Source organism: Falco punctatus (assembly GCF_963210335.1).
Source record: "Falco punctatus genome assembly, contig: scaffold_133, whole genome shotgun sequence".
NCBI classification, from domain to species: Eukaryota; Metazoa; Chordata; class Aves; order Falconiformes; family Falconidae; genus Falco; species Falco punctatus.
This window is the reverse complement of record NW_027660265.1, coordinates 156,336-178,313: the sequence shown is the minus strand read 5'-3', so window position 1 is coordinate 178,313 and position 21,978 is coordinate 156,336. Positions and strand designations below refer to the sequence as shown.

General features: G+C 55.8%; 1 protein-coding gene across 1 annotated transcript in view; it reads left to right on the top strand.

Annotated features, from left to right (window-relative positions):
- Positions 1-21,757, top strand: part of LOC308057311 (hydrocephalus-inducing protein homolog) — a gene marked incomplete at its 5' end in the record, with an annotated part of 45,922 nt that extends 24,165 nt beyond the window's left edge. Inside the window, 28 exons of the mRNA XM_080411446.1 lie at positions 503-920; positions 1,852-1,948; positions 2,108-2,608; positions 2,931-3,114; positions 3,602-3,743; positions 4,608-4,767; positions 5,539-6,168; positions 6,614-6,874; positions 7,035-7,315; positions 7,494-7,676; positions 7,921-8,040; positions 9,385-9,544; positions 9,649-9,821; positions 10,335-10,533; positions 11,394-11,493; positions 12,371-12,470; positions 12,967-13,135; positions 13,414-13,652; positions 13,975-14,089; positions 14,731-14,935; positions 15,293-15,528; positions 16,141-16,292; positions 17,253-17,445; positions 17,987-18,095; positions 18,681-18,944; positions 19,529-19,671; positions 20,013-20,234; positions 21,420-21,757. Coding sequence (XP_080267572.1) covers positions 503-920; positions 1,852-1,948; positions 2,108-2,608; positions 2,931-3,114; positions 3,602-3,743; positions 4,608-4,767; positions 5,539-6,168; positions 6,614-6,874; positions 7,035-7,315; positions 7,494-7,676; positions 7,921-8,040; positions 9,385-9,544; positions 9,649-9,821; positions 10,335-10,533; positions 11,394-11,493; positions 12,371-12,470; positions 12,967-13,135; positions 13,414-13,652; positions 13,975-14,089; positions 14,731-14,935; positions 15,293-15,528; positions 16,141-16,292; positions 17,253-17,445; positions 17,987-18,095; positions 18,681-18,944; positions 19,529-19,671; positions 20,013-20,234; positions 21,420-21,584 — 5,921 coding nt within the window. The remainder of the gene's footprint in view (positions 1-502; positions 921-1,851; positions 1,949-2,107; positions 2,609-2,930; positions 3,115-3,601; positions 3,744-4,607; positions 4,768-5,538; positions 6,169-6,613; positions 6,875-7,034; positions 7,316-7,493; positions 7,677-7,920; positions 8,041-9,384; positions 9,545-9,648; positions 9,822-10,334; positions 10,534-11,393; positions 11,494-12,370; positions 12,471-12,966; positions 13,136-13,413; positions 13,653-13,974; positions 14,090-14,730; positions 14,936-15,292; positions 15,529-16,140; positions 16,293-17,252; positions 17,446-17,986; positions 18,096-18,680; positions 18,945-19,528; positions 19,672-20,012; positions 20,235-21,419) is intronic.
- Between the last annotated feature and the right edge of the window lie 221 nt (positions 21,758-21,978).

Sequence of the window (21,978 nt, the reverse complement as noted above, 5' to 3'; positions counted from 1 at the left end):
ACGGTCCCAGGCCTCTGCCTAGCTGGTGCCAGTGCTGTGGCTCATCTTGTGTCCCTATAGCTAGGCTCTTGTCCCCCCAGATGGGGTGGCCATGTCCCTCTTGCTGCATGGGACCACATTGCCTGGTGCCCGTGTTTCCTCATGGGAGCAGCCCCTAGCCCATGCTGACCCCCAGACTGCGCCCAGCTGGCACCCACCAGCACAGGGTAGCGAACGGTGGTGGTGGGCCAGGGCTCGAAACAATGTCCTGGCCCAGGGCTGAGGTCACACCACAAGGGACAAAGTCCTGGGCTGAACCGGAGGTGGAGGCGATCCACCTGGCTCTGGAGTTCAGCGCTTCTGACCGTGCTGAAGCTGCCTCCCTCGTGGTGTCCCCTAAAGGGACATGTGCTTTCTGAACGTCCTTGAAACCTGCAAAGCCTCTGGGGGGGCTTTCCAGAGCCTGTCGCTGAGAATGCTTCACCTGCAAATGTCACCAAGCCGCCTTCCTCTCTCTCTCAAGGAAAGACAGCGGCAGCGGTCGCCCTGTCCAAATATTACGGCGCTGCCTGCTTGTCCATCGACGCCGTGGTGACAGAAGCCATCTCTGACGGGAGCAGCGCGGCAGGGCTCCGTGCCCGGGAGCTGTGCATCAGGGCTGCCGCTGAGCAGAGCCACAAGGAGACAGAGGATGAGGGTAAGGAGGAACACTGGGCGCAGAGCGGCGCTTTGGAAACCCACCATGGCCACCTGCTTCTGCTTGCTCCAGAGGAGTTTGGCAGCCCTTGGGTCTCTTGGGGAGCACGGGTGCAAGCGTGTAGAAATGCAGAGCCATTTCATAACACAGCTCGGGTGAATAAGAAGCTCTGTTTTGAGGGGTCAGACAAAGGCATTTTTACTGCCTCTGGGCTTCTTGACACACGTTCCTTTTTCTGGGAGTGGTGAAGCACACCCATACCTTTCTCAGAGCTTTATAAACACATTTTCTCCGAGCTGAATCCAGCTTGCTCCCTGTGGCCATCAGGCAGAACTGCTGCCCGCTTGAACAAGGAATAACCCTCCGAAGTGGCTCATTAAGCTCTAGGTGACTGACTGTGAGTGTGGCTTCACAGACATGAGAGGAAGGGAAGAATAACCTCTTGGAGGAGTTTTGGATGAGACGCACTGCAGATGAGCTCTTTTTCTCTGGAAATGTATTTTTTTTTCCCCCTATACTGACACTGTCAGGTTGCGGAGCTGGCACGTGCTGTGCTGTGCTCCATGTGAGACTGGAGACTTTGGGGAAACTTTCTTGGGCAGTTGTTGCCCTGAGCTCTGCAGGGTGAGGCCAGACGCTGGCCTTGGCAGGGGACGTTTTACATTGCTCAGCTTTGAACCTGGGTGGTTGGGAGCTGGTGGAAGGGAAAAGGCTCTGGGTGCCAGGTGGGGTTGTCCCAGGCAGAGGGTTTAGCTTCCATGGAGATGGGTGATGCTGCTGGGGCAGGGCTGCCCGTTACAGTCTCCACGGGAGAAGGCAGGATGGGTGCAAGGTAGGAAAATGATGGTGCTGGGGGACGAATCTTTGGCTTGATCCATAGGGGAGCTGCTGTGCAAAGTGTCACCTGTGTGCATGTTTATTAAGGAGGGACACGGGGCTGTGCACGACAAACTCTCTGGCCTTTCCGTCCTCTCTCAGCTTTATCGTGCTAGTAAGGGAAGCAGGGCAGGAGCTGCTTCTGGAGAGCAGCGCTGCTAGTGCCCAGCAGGCTGGGGGACAAGTGCTGTGTCCCTGCCAGGGGTGGAAGGTGCCTGCTTGCTCCCCGCAGCACCCATCGCCAGCCCCGCTGAGCCGTCTGTCCCCTCTGCAGGTCACAATGCAGATGTGTCTCTCAGCGTGCAGTGCCGCGCCAAGGCCGGGCACAGCTCAGCGCTGCGCCAGTCCAGCTCTGAGGAGGACGGCAGCCTGCAGTCCCCGAGTTCCCAAAGGCCGGTGAGCACTGCAGCAAGCAAGAGGAAGCCGCATGGCCGTGCATCCCAATCCCGGGAACAGCATCGAAGGGATTCGACAAGCTGCCAGGTGAAGCGTGATCTGCGCTGGGTAATGCCTGGGTCCTTTCTGTTGCATCTGAGAAGCGAAGGGGCTGCTTAGAGTGGGGGCTGGTGTGTGGGTGTGTGGTGCAGAGCGCCAGCTGGGCATGCTTGGGGTGGGAACAAACCCCTGTGCTCTGGCAGAAATCTCGACTGGGCCTCAACAGTTTGTTGGCAAAGTGCAGTCCTGGCTAATGTGGCCGCAGGCAGTGGGCAAAGCTGCGGGATGCTGTGCCGGGGGCTTGCAAGCCACGGGATGTGTCCTCCAGGGTTGTCCCCTGGAGCTGCTGGCCTGCAGGGTTGGTTCGAGCCTCCCGCTAGTGGGAAACCCTGGCTGCAAGCCCAGCAGTTGGAACTGTTCAGGGGTTACCCAAGTGGTTTGGTTTACTTGTGGCGTTCAACATTGCAGGGCTCCTCCATTTCTCATCTCCACCCTCCCCTTCCCTGCGTCCCTGCGCAGCGATGGCTGAGCATCGGTGGCAGCACAGAGGGAGGGCTGGGCTGTCTGAGCTGCGTGCTGCCCGAGGACTTGCTGGTGGCCATCCTCTCCGAAAGGCTCCAGGTACGTGGGGTGGGGTGGGGTGGGGGCAGATGCTGCGTTCCTGCTCCGCAGAGACAGGCAGCGAGGCAGTTTGGAGAGGAGGTCTGTATCTGCTCTCGGAGGAGCCCCGAGCTGCACGCAGGGATCCTTGGGGGAAGCTGCAGATGCCCCAAGGTGGCAGAACGTGGGGAAAGATCAGAGCTTGTCTGGGCCGATGCGCTGGACACAACGATGGCTGGTGTCCTTTGACATCTGCTGACAGTGGACATTTACTGACTGGCTGAGAGCCCCGTGTGTGCCACAGCTGGCTAGAAAAGCTGTTCCTTTTCAACTTTATTCGCAGCTGAGTGACTGCTACCAGGGCGTGGTGTTTGATGGCCTGGAAACCCTCTTTGCGCACAACATGGCATCTGCTCTCCTCTGCCTGCTCAAAGCTGTTGGAAATCGGCCTCACATCTATGTCGTGAACCTGTTCCAGGATTATGTGTCCTTTAAAGCCAGGGAGACAGCTGCAAAAGAGCAGGAAGGTGAGACTTTTCATCTCCGCACCTCTCAAATCTTCCCTGTCAAGCACTCAGCCTTATCTGTGTGTATCTGGGTTACCAGCAGGGCTTGTAAGAAGTGGTCTTATTAATCCTTCCACCTTCTGCCTGGGTGTAGCCAGCGCTCAGCTCACAGTTGCTTAAAATGCAGCAGAGCAGAGCTGAGGCTGTGAAGACTTCCCTTGGTCTCTACCGTGAAAGCCTGGGCACAAGTGCCAGCTGTTGTGGCTCAGGACCGAAGCAGCAGCAGCAGCTGCCCGCCACGCTGGTGCGCAGGAGCCAGGCAAGGCGCGGGAACTCGCCGTGAACTGTTGATAGTTCAGGGGCTGATCTGAATTTTGGAGCAGGGCTGTGAGCTCCCCAGCACCTCCTGGCAGGATGATCGGCTGGCTCGGGACACAGCTGTGAATCCTGGCAGCTCACCCCCAACAGCAAGCTCTGCTAATGGTTTCTCCTCTGGCCTTGGCTGAAGGACGGGAGCAGGAAGAAGCTGCCCGCAGGGAGAGAGAACGTCTCTGGGAGATGGACGAGGATGAGTATGATGCCCTCACTGCGGAGCAGAAAATTCAGCTTCATAACCAGATACGCCAAGTCCAGCGCAAGAGGAGGCAGAGGTCTGTGCGCCTGTAACTCCCCAGGAGGGTGCCCCTGCAGGGTTTTCCTGCTCCGGAGACCTCGGTTGAGCTCAGAGGGGTCACGGAGCGAAGGCCCGAAAGGGTCTGCTCCAAGTGGGCAGTTCCACCCCCAGGTTCCCAGCAGAGGAAGGCCCTTCCTCCCGGGAGAGAACATCTTCTCTCCAGCTGAGCGGGGAGCCCGCGGGTTTAGACGGTGGCTGCCGGCACCTGGGCTCTGGGCTTGCCTGGCCGCTGCTCCTTAGAAGTGTCTCTAAGTTAATTACGTTGATTCTCATCTTCACCCCCTTCTTCCCCACACCAGAGGGGTTGTGGTGTGGCTTGGTGTGAGGCACAGCCGTGCTGGCTTGGTTTAGATCCCAGTCCTGCCGTAGGGGAAGTCCTTGCTGATCTCCCAGGTTTTTCCTTCCTGAGCGACACCGGCCATAGAAGCCGGTGGCTCTTGGGCTCACCCTCAGCTGCAGCAGCAGGTCAGCCTGGGAGAAGCTCTGATCCAGCAAAGCAGCCCAGGAGGGGAGGCCGCAGGGGTTGAGGAGGATGCGCAGGCTAAGTCCGAAACTGGGAGGGGGACCCGCTTAAAGCGAGCGTGTGTTTCCGCACTTCGTTCAGCCCAGGCTGCCCTTATGAAGCAAGGCTGAGGTTTGGCTGGCCCTGGAGGTCCCCTCCCACCTCTCCTCACTTGGGATATTCCCAGCCTCCCCAGGCTGAGGGAGGTCCACAGAGATGGCCTAACGGTTCTGCCTGGCCTCAGGGTCAGGGAATGAAGTGCAGGACCAGCTGGGATGGCGGCAAGCCCAGACTTCTGGTGGTGACTCTCGGGCGTGTTTTCTGTTTGGCTTGCTGAAGGGAGATGGAGCAGCTAGCTCGAGAGCTTGAGGAAAAGCGTCAGCAGGAGCTGGAACGCTTGAAGGAGGAAGAGCTGAAGAATTCTGAGCAGGGGAAGAGAAAGACTGGAAAAGACCAAGAGAATGCTTTGAGGAGGGAAAGCCGGCCTGATGTCAGGCAGGTGCGTGGTTGTTTACAGAGATGACTGAAAGCCCTGGGGACCTTCCTACGGAGCTGCGCCGTGCCTCAGGGAGCCCCACGCAGTGCTGGGGACGAGCACCTGGCAGGAGCAACATGTGGGGCTGCGCTGGGAAACAACCACCGGGGTCTGATCGTGCTGCTGCTGCACCGGGGTGTCTTCCCATGGGTTTGCTGCTAGAGCTGCTCTACTAAGATCATGCTGCCTTTGAGTCCTGGCTTCATGTAACTCCACATATTGACTACTGAAGCCCTAGGTAGTTTTAGTCCAGCGTTTCTTCCCACTCTGCCTGTGACTTACACCTGTGAGCCATGATCTGTCTGGGATGTGGGGTCTTTTCCTACATGTCTGGCAGGAGATGCCCCCAGGCCTTAGGTATTCATTAGCAGGCAGACTTTGCAAAGAAGCAGGCAGACTTTGCAAAGAATCAGCCAGCCACAGGGATGCTCAGCGCACCAGAAATGAACCCAGAGGACTGCACGGGAGTAAGGAGGTGTCTTAAGTTCTCTGCTTGGTTTGGGAACCTGTTCTGTTCCTCAGCTGGTTTGCAGGACCCCTCATCAGTCTGACACTGAAGAGTTTGGTTTGTTGAGCTAAACTGGGTACCAGCTATGTTCTGAACTGGGATTTGTAGGGTGCCTAGCACAGGTCTGGAGCGAGGTTTGGGGTGCTATTGTAAAGATCATTGCTGCCCTACAGCACCTGAGTCAGTGCTTTGAAATGCTCCCTGCTTTTTTTGCTCTTCCTGCCCAGGGCATGAACAGTCCCACCAGCAACACCAACACATCCAACAGCCAGAGGTCGGAGGTCACCAAGGGGGTGGTCAAGACACGATCTGTAAGGAAGCGCCTGGGCTCTGTTGCACGCTGCACAAAGGAAGATGAGCAAAAGCAGAGCAAGGTCACCCTGATGGATGCCCACCTGGCAGCGGCTGCACACCCCACAGACCTGGAAGAGGGGGAAACAAAAAATGAGGCCCAGAGTGACAGCGAGAACTTGGCCCTGAGGTTTAATATCTACGAGACGTCGCAGAGGGATGTTGCGCGTATTTTGGCATCCTGGGACAGGGTTCAGGGTATCCTGCTGTTCCCCCTGAACCACGAGGACGCACGGCACCCAGCAGAAGAGCAGCCCCAGCACGCATCCAGCCCCAGGAGCTGGAGGGACAGAGAGAAGGAGCATCAGGAGAGGCTGGAGAAAGAGCATCTGGCAAAACTGAAGGCTCTTGAGGATGCCAGAATACCTCAGCTGGAAGGGGAAGGTGCAAAAGGGTCAGCCAGAGGCCAGGGTGTCGGGATGCCCTGCTTGGACATCCAGGTGCTGGGCTCAGAAGATATGACTAGGAAGATCCTGGAGAGCAGCGAGCTGCCAGCGGCAGAGCAGGTAGAGCCCTGTGAGGCTCGGAGGCTGAGCCTGCCGTGCTCCTGGGCCCCGGTCCAGGCCACCGATGATGTTCCACAATGGCTCCGCAGCAGCCCCATGGCTGGGGAGGTTCTCACCATCCCTCAGGTGGGTGGGAAGCAGGAGTGCTCTCTGTACAAGCATCCCGTCTGTTGAGAGAATTTCCCAGCCTGGAAATCATTGCAAATGGTCCCAGGGCAGGGCAGCTCAGGTTTCCTTCAGCTGAGTCACTCCGGGGAGAGGTTTCTCTCGAGGTCCCACTTGTAGGTCCTGGCACTGCTCTGGACCCACTCCACTGGGCATGAAGAAGCGCTGTGCCCCATATAAATAAAGCCCCACCACATTGCCGAAAGCTCCGTGCCTTTAAGGAGTGAGTGTGAGGATGAAGGTGACAGGGGTACAAACAGGGTTTTCTCTTACGCTTTAGGTCCTGGATAGCCTTGGACTGGGTCCCTCCGGGCTTCCCATTCCCCCTACTGCTTTCTACTCCGTGATCCACTACCCGGCAGAGCGGATGGCCCCTGCAGCAGGAGAAGCCCTCAAGCACTTTGTCTTTGTTGTGCCAGAAGGCGCCACTGCAGAAGAAGACAAGAATGCTGCCGTAAGTCTCGTGGATGCCCCCGTTGTGCCCGAAGTGAAGGTGCCAGGGCAGGGGGGTGGGTGGGGAAGGATCACTGTGATGTCTGTAAGATGAGAATAACGGTTTAAAAAAACCCCTCAAGCCCTCGCCTTGCCTTGAGGTCCTGGGCAAGGAGAGTGTTGTAGGCAAAACTAAACCTGATGAGGAAGACCAAGTCCCTGGGCAGATGTGGTTGTTTATTTAGTGCTTCCCCTAATTGTTAACAAACCCACAGCTTGCTTTCCCGGAGGGGGATGTCTCGGGGCAGGTCTCACCTCTCTGTTTTCTCCCTCCCCTTGTGGCTCAGACCGCAGAGGAGCAGGTCGCCCCTGTGAGGAGCCAGTCGAGCGAGGAGAAAGCTGCGGGCAGCTGGGAGGCTGCGAGAGAGAAGCAGAGCTCCAGTCAGGGCAGGAGATGTCTCCAGGGGCTGGACAGGGAAGGACCCGTATCTTCTCCTGGGGCGCACCAAAGCGGCGAGGACACGGTCCCATCCCCGCCGAGACATGTCAGGTGAGCTGAGGGCTGAGGAGATCCTTCTGCTTCGCGGCCACCCTGTCAAGTGAGGTCTGTCATCCCCAGCTCCTCAGGGCCCCTCTGCTGGTGCCTCCGTGGGATGGCGAGTCCACAACCCTCCTCCTCGTCTTGTTTGCTCATTAGCCGTGTCTGAAGCCCTCTCTTTAACTGCCAGGCTGAGCAGCTGCCGGTGGATAGTGCCTGCCCGCGGCGAGGTGGAACTGAAGGTCCACTTCAGCTCCACGGTGCTGGGCCAGTTTGAGCAGACGCTGCGTTTCGAGATCCTGGGGACAAAGCGACTGTACCAGCTGCCCTGCAGGGGCACCTGCCTGTACCCCACCATCAGCCAAGACCCACGGTAAGGCTTGCCCCTGGGAGCCTCCCACGCTGCTCCCCCCTGGGCTCAGAGCCAGGGCTGCCCCTTGTACCCCGGTGACCTTCTGGCTCGGGCAGAGCGTGCTGCCTGAGCCGCCCAGCATCTTGTCCCATGCCTGGAGCTGGGCGTACTGGTACCGCGGCCACCAGTAAGGGTTACGGCTTTCTGACCAGGTTTTCTACTTGGAGCATCTCACAGCTCTTCATTCCCTGTTTTCTCTGCCCAGGCTGGTGTTTCCCCACCGAAGGAAGAGCAAGGGAGACGATGACATTGTCTTCAAGCAGTATGTCACGGAGACGGGTGTCTTCCACTTTGGACCGCTGCTGTGTGGGAAGTCAAGAGACTGGTACGTGCTCCCCGCCCTGAGCGAGCATCCTGATGTGCTGCCTGCACAGCATGGGACGTTGGGATGGCACCTCCAGGGCCTCGTGCTGTCACGGACACGTCTGGGGACGAGCCGTCCCAGAGGCACAATTCAGGGCAGGCCCAGGTGGAGACCTGCCTGGGAGATGCAGGGGGCTGAAGGGCCACAGATGTGTGAACTTGAGCAGATGATGGGCAAGTGAGTCCTGGAGGAGCAGGGGAGAGACGGAGCTGATCTTCCTCCCTGGTGGGTGCCTTGGTGGCCAGAGCCATGTGCTGCTTCCAGCCTGAAGGTCACTTGGAGCAGCTTGTGTCCCCCCGCCACATCTCAGCTTCGCCACCTACGAAATGAACTTTATGGTGTTTTTTAAAAGTGCTTTGAGCTCTACAGGTGGACTGAACAAGCAATTACTCTGCTGATGGTTTTGTAAAACATTCATCCGTTTGTAATATTAGTAAGGCCTTATGATTCGACCTGCCGATATGGGGGCGTGGGGGATCTGCAGAGGAATGAAAATGGAAATTCTGTTTCCCCGTCCTCAATGCTGGACAAAGTCTGCCTGAAAAAGTTGCCATTGTAGCTGCTGGCGCATTTCTATTTTTAACATAGCTTTTTTTTTCAATAGTAGAAATTAAGTTGTCCTCTTCATGGGAGCTCTGGAGAGCTAGTGGTATTTTGACAACCCAAGCAAATGAAATCAAAACAGTTCAAAAACCAAAAGGGGATCTTTAGTCAGGCTGCTGCATGGCCTTGGGTTTCTGTTTGTGCTTTTTAACCCTTTAACTCCCAAATCTGCTCCATACCCGAGGGAAGGGACGTTTTTTTTAAATTCAGCATTCCTCTTGGGAATGAATCCTCTCTATTTCCTTCCCTCAGGCTTTGAGCTAACCTGTGAAATACAAGGCAATCTCGTGACTGTTTTGGAAGACAAAAGCTAAACTATTTTTAAAAGCTCTTTCCAAGAGCATTTCTTTCTACCCTGCAGGGAAGGAAACCCAACAAAGAAAGGGGGAGAACCCACGTGCCTGCAGTACCTCTGTTTTTCCAGGCATCTTTGAATTTCTAATTTGTAAAATGCTCTTTAAGTGGCCTGTGCATCATCACGTGTCTGGGCTGGAGGCACCAAGTACAGGGGTGGACATCAAAGTAACGCAAGGATGGAGACACATAGCATCCAGTGTGCCCCTGAAAATGATCCTTTTTCTTGGCCTGCTTGTTGGAACATGGTCTTGCAGTGCAGCCTCCCGCTGCCAGGACATGGCGCTTTCCTTGGTGTGGGATGAAGGCGACGGTCTCCTCTGCAGCCTTCTCCCCTTTTGCGGACAGGTACAAGGCACTGGACTATCCCAGCAACTGTGAGACGATAACCATCCTCAACGTCACCCCCTTGGAAGTAGAGGCTCATTTCTCCTTTGAGCGCGCTCTCAAGGTGGACACGTTCCTTGTAGAACCTCCCAGCATGAGGCTGAAACCGAACGAGAAGCAGGTAGGGGACAGCAGGTAGGGCAGGCACTGGTGTAAGTGCCCAGGAGCCATTCCTCCTGCTCACTGAGTGCTCTTCTGTATTTCTTGTTTCGGGGACGGGGCTAGAAGCTGAGCATTTGGGCGTACCCCACTTCAGCTGGTCTGGTGGAAGACAAGCTCGTCTGCCGCATTAAGGAGAACCCAGAGCCGGTGGTCTTCCCCCTGTGCTGCCAGGGGGTGAAGGTGGAGCTGAGGGTCAGCCCCAAGCGCGTGCATTTCAACAGGCTGCTTCTGCACAGGTCAGTCATCCCGCGGCCCCTCTGCTGGGGACGGGTGCTGTCGGTGAGCTCCCCTTCAGCCTCTCTGGCTGGCTGCATGGCCCTTCAGGCTGGATGTTGGGCTGGCGTCCCTCTTTCTGCCAGCAGTTCCCGGTCTCTTGCTCACCGTTGCTTGCTGGCTTGGTTCTCTCAGGACAGCCGCAAGCTCTGTAGCCCCCCAGCAACGTGGTGCAATGGGCATCTTGATTCATTTGTATCTCGTCTGCTGGTTCGGAGAGCAGTGCAGTTGCTCCTCCTTATGTCCCTTCTGTTGGATACACCGTTAGCACCCAGCCCTTCCCCAGGACCTCACCTCTGAGACTTGTGACACAGAGAAAACACTTAACTAATGTTATGGATACTATAAATACTGGATGTGTATAGATAAAGATATATATATAAACTAATGCATAGGGCTGCTCCAAGATGCATTCAGTTGCAAGGCCTATCCTGACCATCGAGCAGCTGGTGCAGGGTGTCTTTCTGCCTCTGCAGGGAGGACAGCAAGACCCTGGTCCTGCAAAACAGCACCCTGCTGCCTGTGGCCTGGCGGCTCTGTGGGCTGGAAAACCTGGGCGAGGACTTCTCCGTGTCACAACGTGAGGGCATCGTTGGTCCGCGCACGGAGTTTGACGTGCATCTGTATTTCAAGCCCACAAAGGCTCTCAACATTGAGAAGAAGATCCGACTGGAGGTGAGGGGGACTGTGCCCTCCCTGGCAGGGCAACGAGATCTTTGGGGTGGAGGCTGTGCTTGAAGGGTTCCCTGCAAAGAGGGGGACAAAGGATGAGCCTTCCCGAGGTTCCTTTCTACCCGCATCGCCGGGGGGGCAGGCCCTTAGCGGCAAGGAACTTGCTCTTATAGCTGAGCTTCAGGGGGCATGTGTGCTGCCGGGCCAGGAAGAGCTGCACCTGAGGGACACAAGGCTGCTGTGACCCCAACTTCTGCTGCCTCAGCCTGGGTTCACCAGAGCACATGGTGCATCCCTGAGCATCTGCGTCAGCCCAGACAGCCAGGCGCTGTGTCCTGAGCCCGCGTTACAGCCACCTTGCCGCTGTGTGTGGTTGAATGCTGTTGTTTGGTTGTCCAGACCTCGGCGTGCTCCCTGCGCCCATGCTGGAGCCTGTCCGGGGCTCTTAACGGAGAGCAACAAGCTGTCACCCTGGGCTTTTGTTCCCCGTGTTTGGGGGCTGCACTTCAGTGAGGATGCTGGGTGATTGAAGGGGAGAGGGTTGACGGTCAATGCCACCTGCTCTGGGACACCTCACAATTCTTGAGATTGTTTTTCCATCGCTGTGTCTCCCCGGGTGCTTCCGCGGCAGCACTCCCTGCTGAAGGAGTGCCGAGCTGGGCTGGTAGGGCTTCTTACTGCAGCAGCATCTCGCTGGGTCAGCCCGTGAGATGAGCAGGTTGGGAGAGTTTGGGAATCTACAAGTGCTTGTCAAGCAGGGGAGGCCATGGTGGAAGCAGCCAGCAGAGACAAGGACTCGTATGTTGTCTACCAAAAGAATTTAAGAGAACGGTCTAAGCACTGTTCGTTTCTCGCTGCCTCAGGTTTCAGATGCAGAAAACATCCTGGGGATTGTGCAGACTGAAAATATCCTCATTTCTGCAGAGGGCTATGATGTTGCTCCAATCATCAACATTCCTAAAGGTCAGTGGATGCCCCAAAACAAAGCAGTCTGGGTGCGTTGCCTTGCCTTGGCAGGTGAGCAACCAAAGCGCTTGGGATGGGGTAGCATGCAAGCGTGGCCCGGTCACATAAAGCGCGTATCCTGCAAGTTGAGTGGAGTGAAGGGCTGTCAGGGCACAGCCAGCCTCGAGTCTCTCGCCCCTGAGCTTTGCAGTGTGCAGGTTGGTCTGGGGGCTTAGAAACCACAGCGATGTGAGCGAGCAATTGGCAGCTCCTGAGGGCTCAGCAGGGCACATAAGGTTGTTGGATCAGTGCTTGGAAGCAAGAAGACAGAAACCCAGCTCCTCACCTGCTAAACCCTGCAGATATTCTCTGAGTAAGAAGAGCAAGGGCAGCAAAGTAGCTAAAGAAAATTTCCAAGAACGGAAACTTCCTGAGAAGGGTTTTGGGCTGCCTGAGAACTCCCGGTGTCATAGAACAGTTTGGGTTGGAAAGGACCTCAAAGATTGTCTTGTCCCAACCCCCCTGCCATGGGCAGGAACACCTTCCACTAGCCCAGGTTGCCCCAAGCCCCGTCCAACCTGGCCTTGAGTGGGGCAGCCACAGCTGCTCCGGACAGCCTCTGCCAGTGCCTCGCCACCCTCACAGTGAAGAATTTCTTCCCAACAGCTCATGTAAATCTCCCCTCCTCCAGTTCAAAGCCATTGCCCCCTGTCCTGTCACTACAGCCCCCCAGGAAACACCTGTCCCCACCTTTCTTATAAGCCCCATTTCAGTATTGAGAGGCCAATTGAAATTGGCCTGGAAGTGTTGAAATATCTGTCTTGTCACTTGGTGTGGTCTGTAGCAGCTCACTAATACTCCCCGTTTCTTGCCTGGCTCTGCGGGTTTTCTGCAGGTGCAGGTGGCACCGTGGATTTTGGAGTCCTGAAAGTCCTGGATGATGCGAAGCAAGTGCTGACTCTGAGGAACAAGGGGAAGTACGAGATTGCGTACAGGTGGGTCCAGCTGCCTGGTCTGTGAACGCGTGGTGCCACCATCTGCCCAGGCCTGCCTTCTCCTCCTGCCCATGGCTAGAACCGCTTCCCGTGCTGGCTGCCTCGTGGTCTGGTTAAATAAAAAGCCCGGGCTCCCTAATCTCAAAGACTTTAAGGGAGAATGCAGCCCCACACCAGAAGTCCTTCACAGCTGAGCAGGAACCAGAAGGAGAGGCCCTGAAATTGAAGCCACTCACTGCTGAGATCCATTGCCTTCCTCTGAGGGGCAGCTCCTTTCTCTTTATGACTCTTTAAAGGAGGGGATGAGAAAATTGGCTGTCGAGGTTAGTTTGCAACACTCATGATGGTCTGCACTCTCTCAAGATCTGAGATTCCCCAAGCAGAGCTGGACTCTTTCCCTTTTAATTTTTTTATGGTCTTATGTCAAGTCCTGGCTGTGATGGTGGCACTTGTACTTTTAACTGCAGAGGTCTTTGTTCCTTCCCTTTCTCCCCAGTTTCCAGCTGAAAGCTGCAGGCACCACCATACCAGACCTGGCAAGCCACTTCACTATCCAGCCGCAGAAGGGCCTGCTGGCTGCCTCCGGGCGCCCTGTGCAGGTCCAGGTGTTCTTCCACCCCAAGACGGAAGTGAATATCGAGGACAAACCCATCCTGCACTACCAGGTGAGCTGCCCCAGCCAGGCAGTGGTGGCACAGCACGTCTTGGGAGCGTGAGCAGGACAGGTGCCTTCTGGAAGGAGGGCTTTAGCTGGGTAATTCTCGTAGGTGACAGCAATGTCTCAGAAAACATTGTGATGCTTCCTAAGCGGAGCTGAAAGTCTGGCTCCGGAGGAGGCGTTGAAACAGGGAGGATGAGCTGATGGGGACCTGGGATGGGATCAGGGAAGAGAGTCAGAGGCTGGCCTCTTTGCTGGTTTTACCAAGCCCTCCTCTGGCTGCAGGTGATGGAGCCCAGCATCTGCGGAGGAGGCGAGACCGTCGCCGTCATCCCAGTGAGGGTGTCGGCGAAAGCTGTGTTCAGCAAGTACAGCATTCACCCCGCCTCGCTCATCAACTTCGGTGCCGTGGTGAAGGGCAGCAGGAAAACCTGCACCTTCATGCTGGAGAACAAAGGCAGCCTTGACTTTAAATTCCTCATCTACCGAGCAGACCAGGACGCATCCCGATTGCAAGAGAAAAGGTGAGAGAAGACCTGCATCACCTGTCCTGCCTGAGGAGGCACGACAGCGTGGCTGGTGTGTGACAGGCAGCCCAGACACCTGGGTTATTGTCCAGTTCACGTCACCTGCTTGTGAACAGGGAGTGGAAAAGTGCCTCAGTGTCCCCGTGTGTCAGGCAAAGCTGGTGATACAGCTGAGCTGTCTGTAAGCTGCAGGAGGTGCCGCCGGGGCTGCGAGGGGCAGGGAGGCTTTCCTCTGTGGGGAGGGGAAGGTCAGCTTTGGCTTCAGAGGAAGGCAGGGTGGGGGCTCAGCATGATGGGTGTTTCTGCTTTCTGCTCTTAGTGGATGTCAAATGAAATCTGCCCACTCTGGCAAGAGTGAGAACTTACACCAAAGGACTTCCTCAGCCAAGAAAAGCAAGCGCTCGCTGCAGAAGGTTGCCAGCCCCTCCATGCAGGTGGGTGGCTCCCACTCCCCAAGACACACTGCTGCGGGTGCTGGGGGAGGACGCTGATGGGGGCTCATCACCGTGGGGTGGGACATGGTCTGCACGATGGAGGTCCGTCATCTCCCAGCCACAAGCAGAGGCAGGAGCTGCTCAGTTGCACTGACAGTCCCGTGCTCTGGCTCAGACTTGGAGTTGTGGGGTCAAGAGAGAGGAGCAGGTCCCGTGTTTTGGTGGCTGCTAGTCAAAATAGGACTGTGAATACCACAGATGTGGGCACGTTCCTGTTTGAAGTCCCACTCCATAGATACCAGATGACCTTGTGTTTTCGTCTTCCCAGTCCCCTCCCTTCCCTCCCGTCACTTCTCACAGTTATTTCTGCTCTCCTGTTTTACCCCTGAGGCTGGAGGATCCCAGCTAGCACCTTCACCTTTTACACCCAAACTCCGTCCTCTGTGCCAGCCAGGATAGGCCTGCAGCTCCTCCTGGCTTGTCCCTCTCGTCCTGGGGCTGCCTCTGGGCCGTGGAGTCATCCCTCCCTGCCCTGGGACTGGGGGCTCGGCCTGGCTGGAGGTTGAGGAGTGGCGTACTCCTTGCTGGGGATGCTCAAGGCTGGGCTGCTGGACGTCAGCCTCTCCTGGGACTCTCTGCAGGCTCGCCTCACTCTAGGCATGTTCACGGTGTACCCTGGCTTTGGTTCCATCCCTCCTGGGGGCCAGCAGATGATCACGGTGGATTGCTCTGCGGAATCACTGGGGACGTGCGAGGAGCACCTGCGCATCGATATCAGCGACAGAGACCCCCAGGACAATCCCCTCGGCATCCCCTATACCCTGCTGGCTGAGTCCTGCCTCCCAGGTACGCCCCGTCCACAGGTTCCCACAGCCAGACCTGCTGCTGGTCAGCACCTGAACTTCTTGCTTGGTTAGAGAGGCGCCCTGACCTTGAAGCTAAACCCTAAAATCCTCAGAGGTTCCAGTTCTTTTCAAGTCAGCCAGCGGGGAGAGGCTGGGAGGGATGCATGGAAGGATAAAAGGAAAGCAATACTCCTTGACTGGGACTGAGCTCCATCCTCGCAGCCGACTCCCCGCCCAAGGCTGGGTTTTGCAGTGACCTGGGCAGAAAGGGTTTATCAAGCCTTCCGAGAGGCCAGCAGGGTCCCGAAAAATTCATCAGGAATTCAGCATTCAGCCCTCCCTCTGCTCTGCTCCGCAGCATTTGTGGTTGATGACATCGAGTCCATCTTTGAGGAGCATCGAATCTGCAGCAACGTCAACCTCTGCCAGACCCCGCAGACGGTGCGAGACAAGGGTGTGTATGTCAGAGATGAGAACAAGTTTATCTTCACCGACGTTCGGGTTGGGCACCGGGCCACAGCTCGCTTCAAGATCCACAATGTCAACAAAGTCCCCTGCAATGTGGTCCTTTCCATCAAACCCATCGCCGGTGAGGTAAGAACAAGAGGCCAAGGTGACCGTTGCTCTTTACAGGCTGCGCTGCCTTGTTCTCCAGACTCGTTGCTTCCTCTTGCCCGCCCTAGTCCAGCTCCGTGCAGGTCAGGCTACAGGGGGGAGCAGCAGTGCCAGGGTGGCAGTTCTGAATTTGGCACGTCTCGAGCAAGGCTTTGGCTCACCGCTCTGGCTGGGTCTTTGGTGGGAGACCCAAACCCTTCTGCACATCTCTTGGAAGCCCGCTCAGAGGGGGCCTTTACTGGCCTGACGTGCCTGGGCTCAAAGCAGACCATTCCCTCAGGCTCCCTGGCCTTTTCCTTCTCTTTAAAGGCCAGTTTGAGGTTAGTTGCGGGGTTTCCGTGCAGTGCCCCCCTCCCTTGTGTGCTGGGGTGGCTGCCCAGTGCTCAAAGCCAGCTTTTGCGCTCCTGGGCTCCCTGTGCAAGGTCAGCACCGCTTTGGAGTCACCCCTGCGATGGAAGGAGCCTGCCCAGGGCAAGCAGGAAGGGAGACACGCTGTCTGGGGCTGTTCCCGGTGACGCATATAAGAATAAGACTGCGTACGAAACACTGAAGGATGTTTCCTCCTAACACGGCTCTGTGGGTTCCCCCAAGTTTCACAGCCCCATCAGTGACATTTTCAAGGTGGATCCCGTTCGGATGTGCGTGCCCAGCTGCTCCCACGCCTTTGCTACGGTGACCTTCACTCCACAGATGATGCAGAGCTACCAGTGCACTTTTGAGGCTTCCCTCGATGTCCTGGCGAGGTAACTCCCCCTGTGAAATCTGGGCGGGGGGACCTGCCTGATGGGTGCCCCTCCTCTGGGAGGACCCCGACCTCTTGTTAACCCTGATGCTCTCGGTAGCCTTAGGCAGAGTGCTTAGCATTAGAGAATAGAGGAGGCGGTAACTACTAGACAGAGTAGAAAGAGAAGGGGTTATAGCTTAGCCTCTGCGAGTGACTGTGAAGACAGTGCAGCATTTGGTAGCCAGCTGGGAGTTAGTGAATCAGCAAGAAATGGAGATGTGCAACAGCTGAGCTGGGGCTTTCCAAGGACAAAGGTTTAGATGAAGCCGTTTCTGTGCCAGCCAGCCAGCGTGCATTATTTCCTCCTTGTTTCTGTTAAAATGAGATGATTGTATGTGATTACCTGGGGTATGTTAAGCTATTCTCTGTCAAAGGAGCGACTGGAGCCCTTCTAAAAGAGGAGCCCAGTTCCCCTGTCCTGGGACGTGTGTACCAGGGCTCTGACCGGCTCTTCCCCAGCCGTTTAGTGGCTGAGTCAGGACAAGTCAGCTTTCTGCTCTAGTATGCAATTCCTTTTTTAGCGTCCTTGGAAATAATCATTACTGATGGTGCCATTTATTTTTCCCTTCTTGCTTTTATACTATTTCCATGCTGCGCTCGTGCTTTTTGCATGTGTCTCATATCATCGCAGCCAGTGAATTTGCCATGTCTCACCTGTCGCCTCATTATTTACCTGCTGTGCTGCATGATTCGATTCAGTGACATGTTCTTTAACTGCTACTCTGGAAGGCTCTGGCTCTTCAGAGCTCTTGTGAATGGCCCTGATTGGATTGGGAGGAGGGGGGTGGAGGAGACCTGTGTCGTGGGGTACAGGAGCACCAGCCAGGGAAAACACAGTGGGTGGCCCCTCTTTGTTGCTTGCCAGGTGGGAAATTGGTTAGTGCCGGCCGTCACGATCTCTCCTCTGCCTTTCCTGCAGCCCTGCAGCAATTAAAGCGCAAAGCCTGACCTTCCGTGTCAGTGGAGATGGGACTCTGCCTCGGGTGACAGTCCTGCGCCCGGTACTTCACAGTAAGAGAGGGAACCCTCTGCTGGTCTTTAAGAAGCTGTTGCTGGGTGATTCACAAAAACTCCCTCTGGTCCTTCATAATGGTGGCACCCTACCTGTCCAGGTGAGGACCTGCTCAGGGAACGCTCTGGTCTGGGAACAAGTGCTTGTCTCGTGGAGAAAAGGTCCCAGGAAGCATGGCAGACCTGGAAACAGCTCTCAGAAATTCTTTTTAAGCAAATGACTGACTTGTAATTTCCAGGAAGAGAGTTCCTCTTGGAAATGCAATTTTTCTGACTAGCCTATCCTTTTCAGTTAAATACAGCGCAAGAAAGTTGGTGGGGTGTTTTCCCCCCATCTCTCTTCTCACGCTTTGATTCTCGGGTGGGCACGTGTGATGTCCTAGTTGCATTAGATTGTATTTGATCCCATTTTACTACACTTTAATGAAAAATTCTGTTCATTACTTTTGTATCCCAGCGCCTCTGAACGCTTCTTTTTTCTGTCTAGTTTTACTTGAACTTTGTAAGTTTAGCTAAGAGCTGTGTTTGAAGCGGGGAAGCATGCTGGATGCCCCGTGCTGGACCAGCACCAGTACGGTGCCAACCCACGTGTCACCCTGTACCCACAGCAGTGTGGTTGTGCTCTGTGTTCCTTTTTCTCAGTTGACGATAGACCTGTTGGATGAAGCGGGAGTTTTCTTCTTGAAAGCCAGGCCCACCACACAATGCGTCTACCAAGCTGAGGGCGTGAAGGAGGACTCTCCTGCAGGAGGTAAATCCAGTAAGCGTGAAGCGCGGTCATCCACACAGGGGAGAACTGTGTGCCCTGCTCTTGGCTTGGCCAAGCAGCCGCCAAATGTTAGATGTTGTTTCTTCGCTGGGGCTCTCCGTACCCCCAGCTTTTCATGTGGACTCTGCGCACGGCTTCCTCCTAGAAAGTGGTTGGAAGTTTTTTCTGTTCCTCTGGACATGGTGGGTTGAGTTGCGGGGGGCTGTCACCACTTCAGCGGACCATCTGAGGTCTTTGCTGCGTGTGGGAGTAGCACCCTGAATGGAGGCAGCCCCTGAGCCCACAGCCAGCCAACAGAAGCCAAACCCATTCTTTGGCTCAGCTTTACGTGTGGCAGGAGCTGACTGACTGCAGTTTGAGTGAGCGCTGGGTGTTAACCTGTGTTTAAGACACTTCAGCAGTGATACGCGTGGTGCTGTCGTAGCCTTGTGAGCATAGGAGGAGGGTCTGGCACCATTGGTGGGAGAACCTGTGCTTAGAGGTAGCTGGGTTTCAACCCCTTACGCCCCACAGAAATATTTCAGCGGTACAGCTGTATCACTTGTCGCTGATTTCATTGCTGTGCAGAGAGGAAGCCTCACACCGCTCTCCTGGTCCTGCTCCGTGGGGAATTAGCAGAGTTTGACGTGCTTTTCAAACCCACCCTGGCCCAACGCGTGGAAGGCAGGATCCACTTGTCGGTGGTGAACAACCCGTATGAGGAGACCGACATTCAGCTGGTGGGCGAAGGCTACGAGGATGACTTCACGCTAGATAACATCCACGGACTGGTGGCAGACAGTGAGGAGGAGGAGAATGCTGAGGGCAATCTAGAGGAAGACGTAATTGAGGGTAAGAGAGGAAAGGCTGCCCAGGTGGATCAAGGAACAGGAAAACAGACGTTTCTGCTCACCCTGTGCCGCGCACCTGCGGTCCAGCTTTAGCAGCCAGATCCTGCTGCCTTCTGTAGCCTGCAGAGGCTTAAGAGGCAGCTTGAGAGCAGAAGAGAAGATCGTCTGTCAAGGGAGAAGCTTGCAGGCTAGCAGGGAAGGGTCAGAGATACCCGCGTTCAGCTGAGTATCTCCAAAAGGAGGGCTGCCAGCCCATGGTATGCTATGGAGATGAAGCCCGTGTCTAATGATTTGTGCCCTCGATATACGCAGCCTGTGCTGTCACCCCCTGGCCTGGCGGTCTGGGAGCGTGCTGGCTCTGTGCAGAGGGGCAGTGCATGCTGTGCTGCGTGGCTCTGCACAGCCACAGCCACGGGTTTAGGGATGTGGCAGGGTGCTTCCATGGAAGCGGTAGGATGGGGAACTGCGTCTCCCCAGGGAGGAAGGCTTGGAGCAAGGAAGAGTTGGCCACGCCTGTCTCTGTGGATGTGAGGAGGGTGGATGGACCTCAGGCACACTGAGACCTCCTGCTCTCATTCCTAGCAGCTGCCAGAGTGAATCACATCCCGTTCGGGGACTGTCACATCGGGAAACCCTACAGCGTGACCTTCACCATCACCAACCGCAGCAGGACGGAGGCGATGCGGTTTGAGTGGCTGGCAGACACCCCATTTCACTTCTCCCCCAAGGTGAGTTTGGATGGCTCTGCCTTTTCCCATTGCTCCAGCCCTGCCCGGCGGGTTCCCAGGAGCTGGCAGGGAGTCACCATGTACCGGTGAGAGCCTGTTTCAGTGCCACAAAGGAGCTGCAATCCCTGGCTTAGCTGGCACGGGGCTGTCAACCCCACAGAAAAGGCTCAGTGTTACGGGAGGTGGCATCTTTTGTATTTTCCTCTGTCAAACCCCAGATGAATACACGGTAAGAGACGGATTCCTGGCACAGCTGCTCACCACATCGATCGATCTCTTTGCTGTCAGTCCTGCCCTTGCTAGTGATTCCAGTTAGGTCTTGGCTCTCTGGTTCTCCCTAGGTGGGACACCTCCATGCTGGCTGTGCTAAGGCCATCACAGTGACCTTGAAATCGGATGTCGCGGTCACCTTCAAAATGCACCCTGTGAAGTGCAAGGTGGCTAGGATCACCTTCCCGCTGCCGCCGGAGCAGATTAAAGACTGGGATGACTGCCTGCGCACCATCAAGTGGGTGGATACCACCATGAGGGGCCCAGGAGCCATGTGGCCTGTGAAGAAGAAGGTAAGAAACGCAAACAGGAAAAGCTAACGGAGCTGCTACAAAAAAACCCTGGCAGGCCACCATCTCTGCTGGCTGAGCAGCTCCTGCGTCCTCCTGACGTTTAATCCACCCGTGAGGTTCACCCGCAGTGCGTTTTGGGGGAGAGGCAGATGCAGTGACCTGTGACACCAACACAAAATGGGGAGGTCTTTTGACAAGACACGTTTAGCCACATGCAAACTACCGGTCTCTGCCAAAAGCTGAAGTGTTGCAACCTGTGTTGAACGGGAGGGCACATTTTACGATTTTATCACGTTTTGTGGTGTTAAAATTTCTTCATCGACTTCAGTGCCTTTTCACCAACAAGGAGTTTAAGGCGCTGCACTCTGACTCTTGTTTTGGAGTGGAGAGCCACACTGGTGCTCTTGTGTGTGCGCTGGCCAGCCCACCGGCACATGGTGGGTGAGCTGTCAGCTCTGCCTACACCGATAGCAGAGATTTTGGTGGTGGTGCCCATGTTGTGTGGGATATCTCATTGTGGAGCAGCCCAGGTGCTGCGTGGCAGTCGTGCAGCAGTCTGGAGAAGCATCGCTCCAGAAAGTGCCACACACACGTACCTGGCACGTGTTCCTCCCTAGTTTCTGAGCCTTTTTAAGAGCTGTAAACCCCTTCTTCTTCCCCATCATCAGCAGCAGTCGGAGGCTTTCCTAGTGAGTTGGTCCCCATTCCAAAACGCCCGTCCCCAGCCCTCACCAGCGTGGCTGTTGCCCCACACATGGTGTCTGGAAAGCACCTCCCGCTAAGACAAGAGGGAAAAGGTGCTTTCTGGTTTTGTTCAGTCTTGGGGTTCTCCATCCACAGAACTCCCACAGGGGAACTTAATCCTAATTTAGAGGCCTGCTGGATCTGTAGCGGGCCATGAAAAAGGTCTGACACTCTACAGGGTTGAAACACAGGGACAGGTACCTATGACCCAGTCATTGTCCCCATGGGTGTATTCTCAGTCATGGTGGTGATTATGGTGTTCAGTCGGTAGAAACAAACACTGTAATGGAAGGGTTAAATTTTGTCACCTTCCCGGGGAAATAAATGGGAATGGTCCTTTCTAGCCCCTGTACGTGGCTGATCTTGGAGGCCAAAAGCCTCCTCTTGCTCAGCCGGGCTTTCTAGGCTCTGCTCAGTGATTCTTCCCTTTCCTGTTTGGAGGTGATTGAGACAGACCCAGAACCAGCTCACACTGTCCTGGAGGAGAGCAGCCGTGAGGTGGAGCTTTGCCTCAGTGCTGTTGTCGACTACGCTGAGCTCAAGCTGGATACGGACACGATTCAGTGCAAGGAGACCTTGCCCTTCCAGACGAGGACATTCACGTGAGAGCCAGAGGCCAGGCAGGGACCCGTGCGTGGGAGCTGCCTTTGCCCAGGGCTGACCTGGTGCCTGCTTCGCCGGAGCTGTGCCGTGCTCTCTGGTGGCCTCTGCTTCTCCTTCTACTCGTGGTCTGGTGAAAATAAAGGCAATAAAGTGCCAATAAAGGCAAAAAAATAAAACACTGACATGTTTATTGTTTGGCCACTTAATAAACCTCTTCTAATTTCTAACTGGGTGATTAGGCCTGGCGGGGGGTGGGGGCAGGGGTGTGTGTGCTGCTGCCTGCTGGTTCTGAGGTTTCAGCTTCCACACATCCTGGGTGCCTGGAGATGCCTCACATGTGGACTCGAGTCCCTTCTAGGGCTTTGTGTTCAGTCTCACCTGCTGTTCTTCTCTTTAA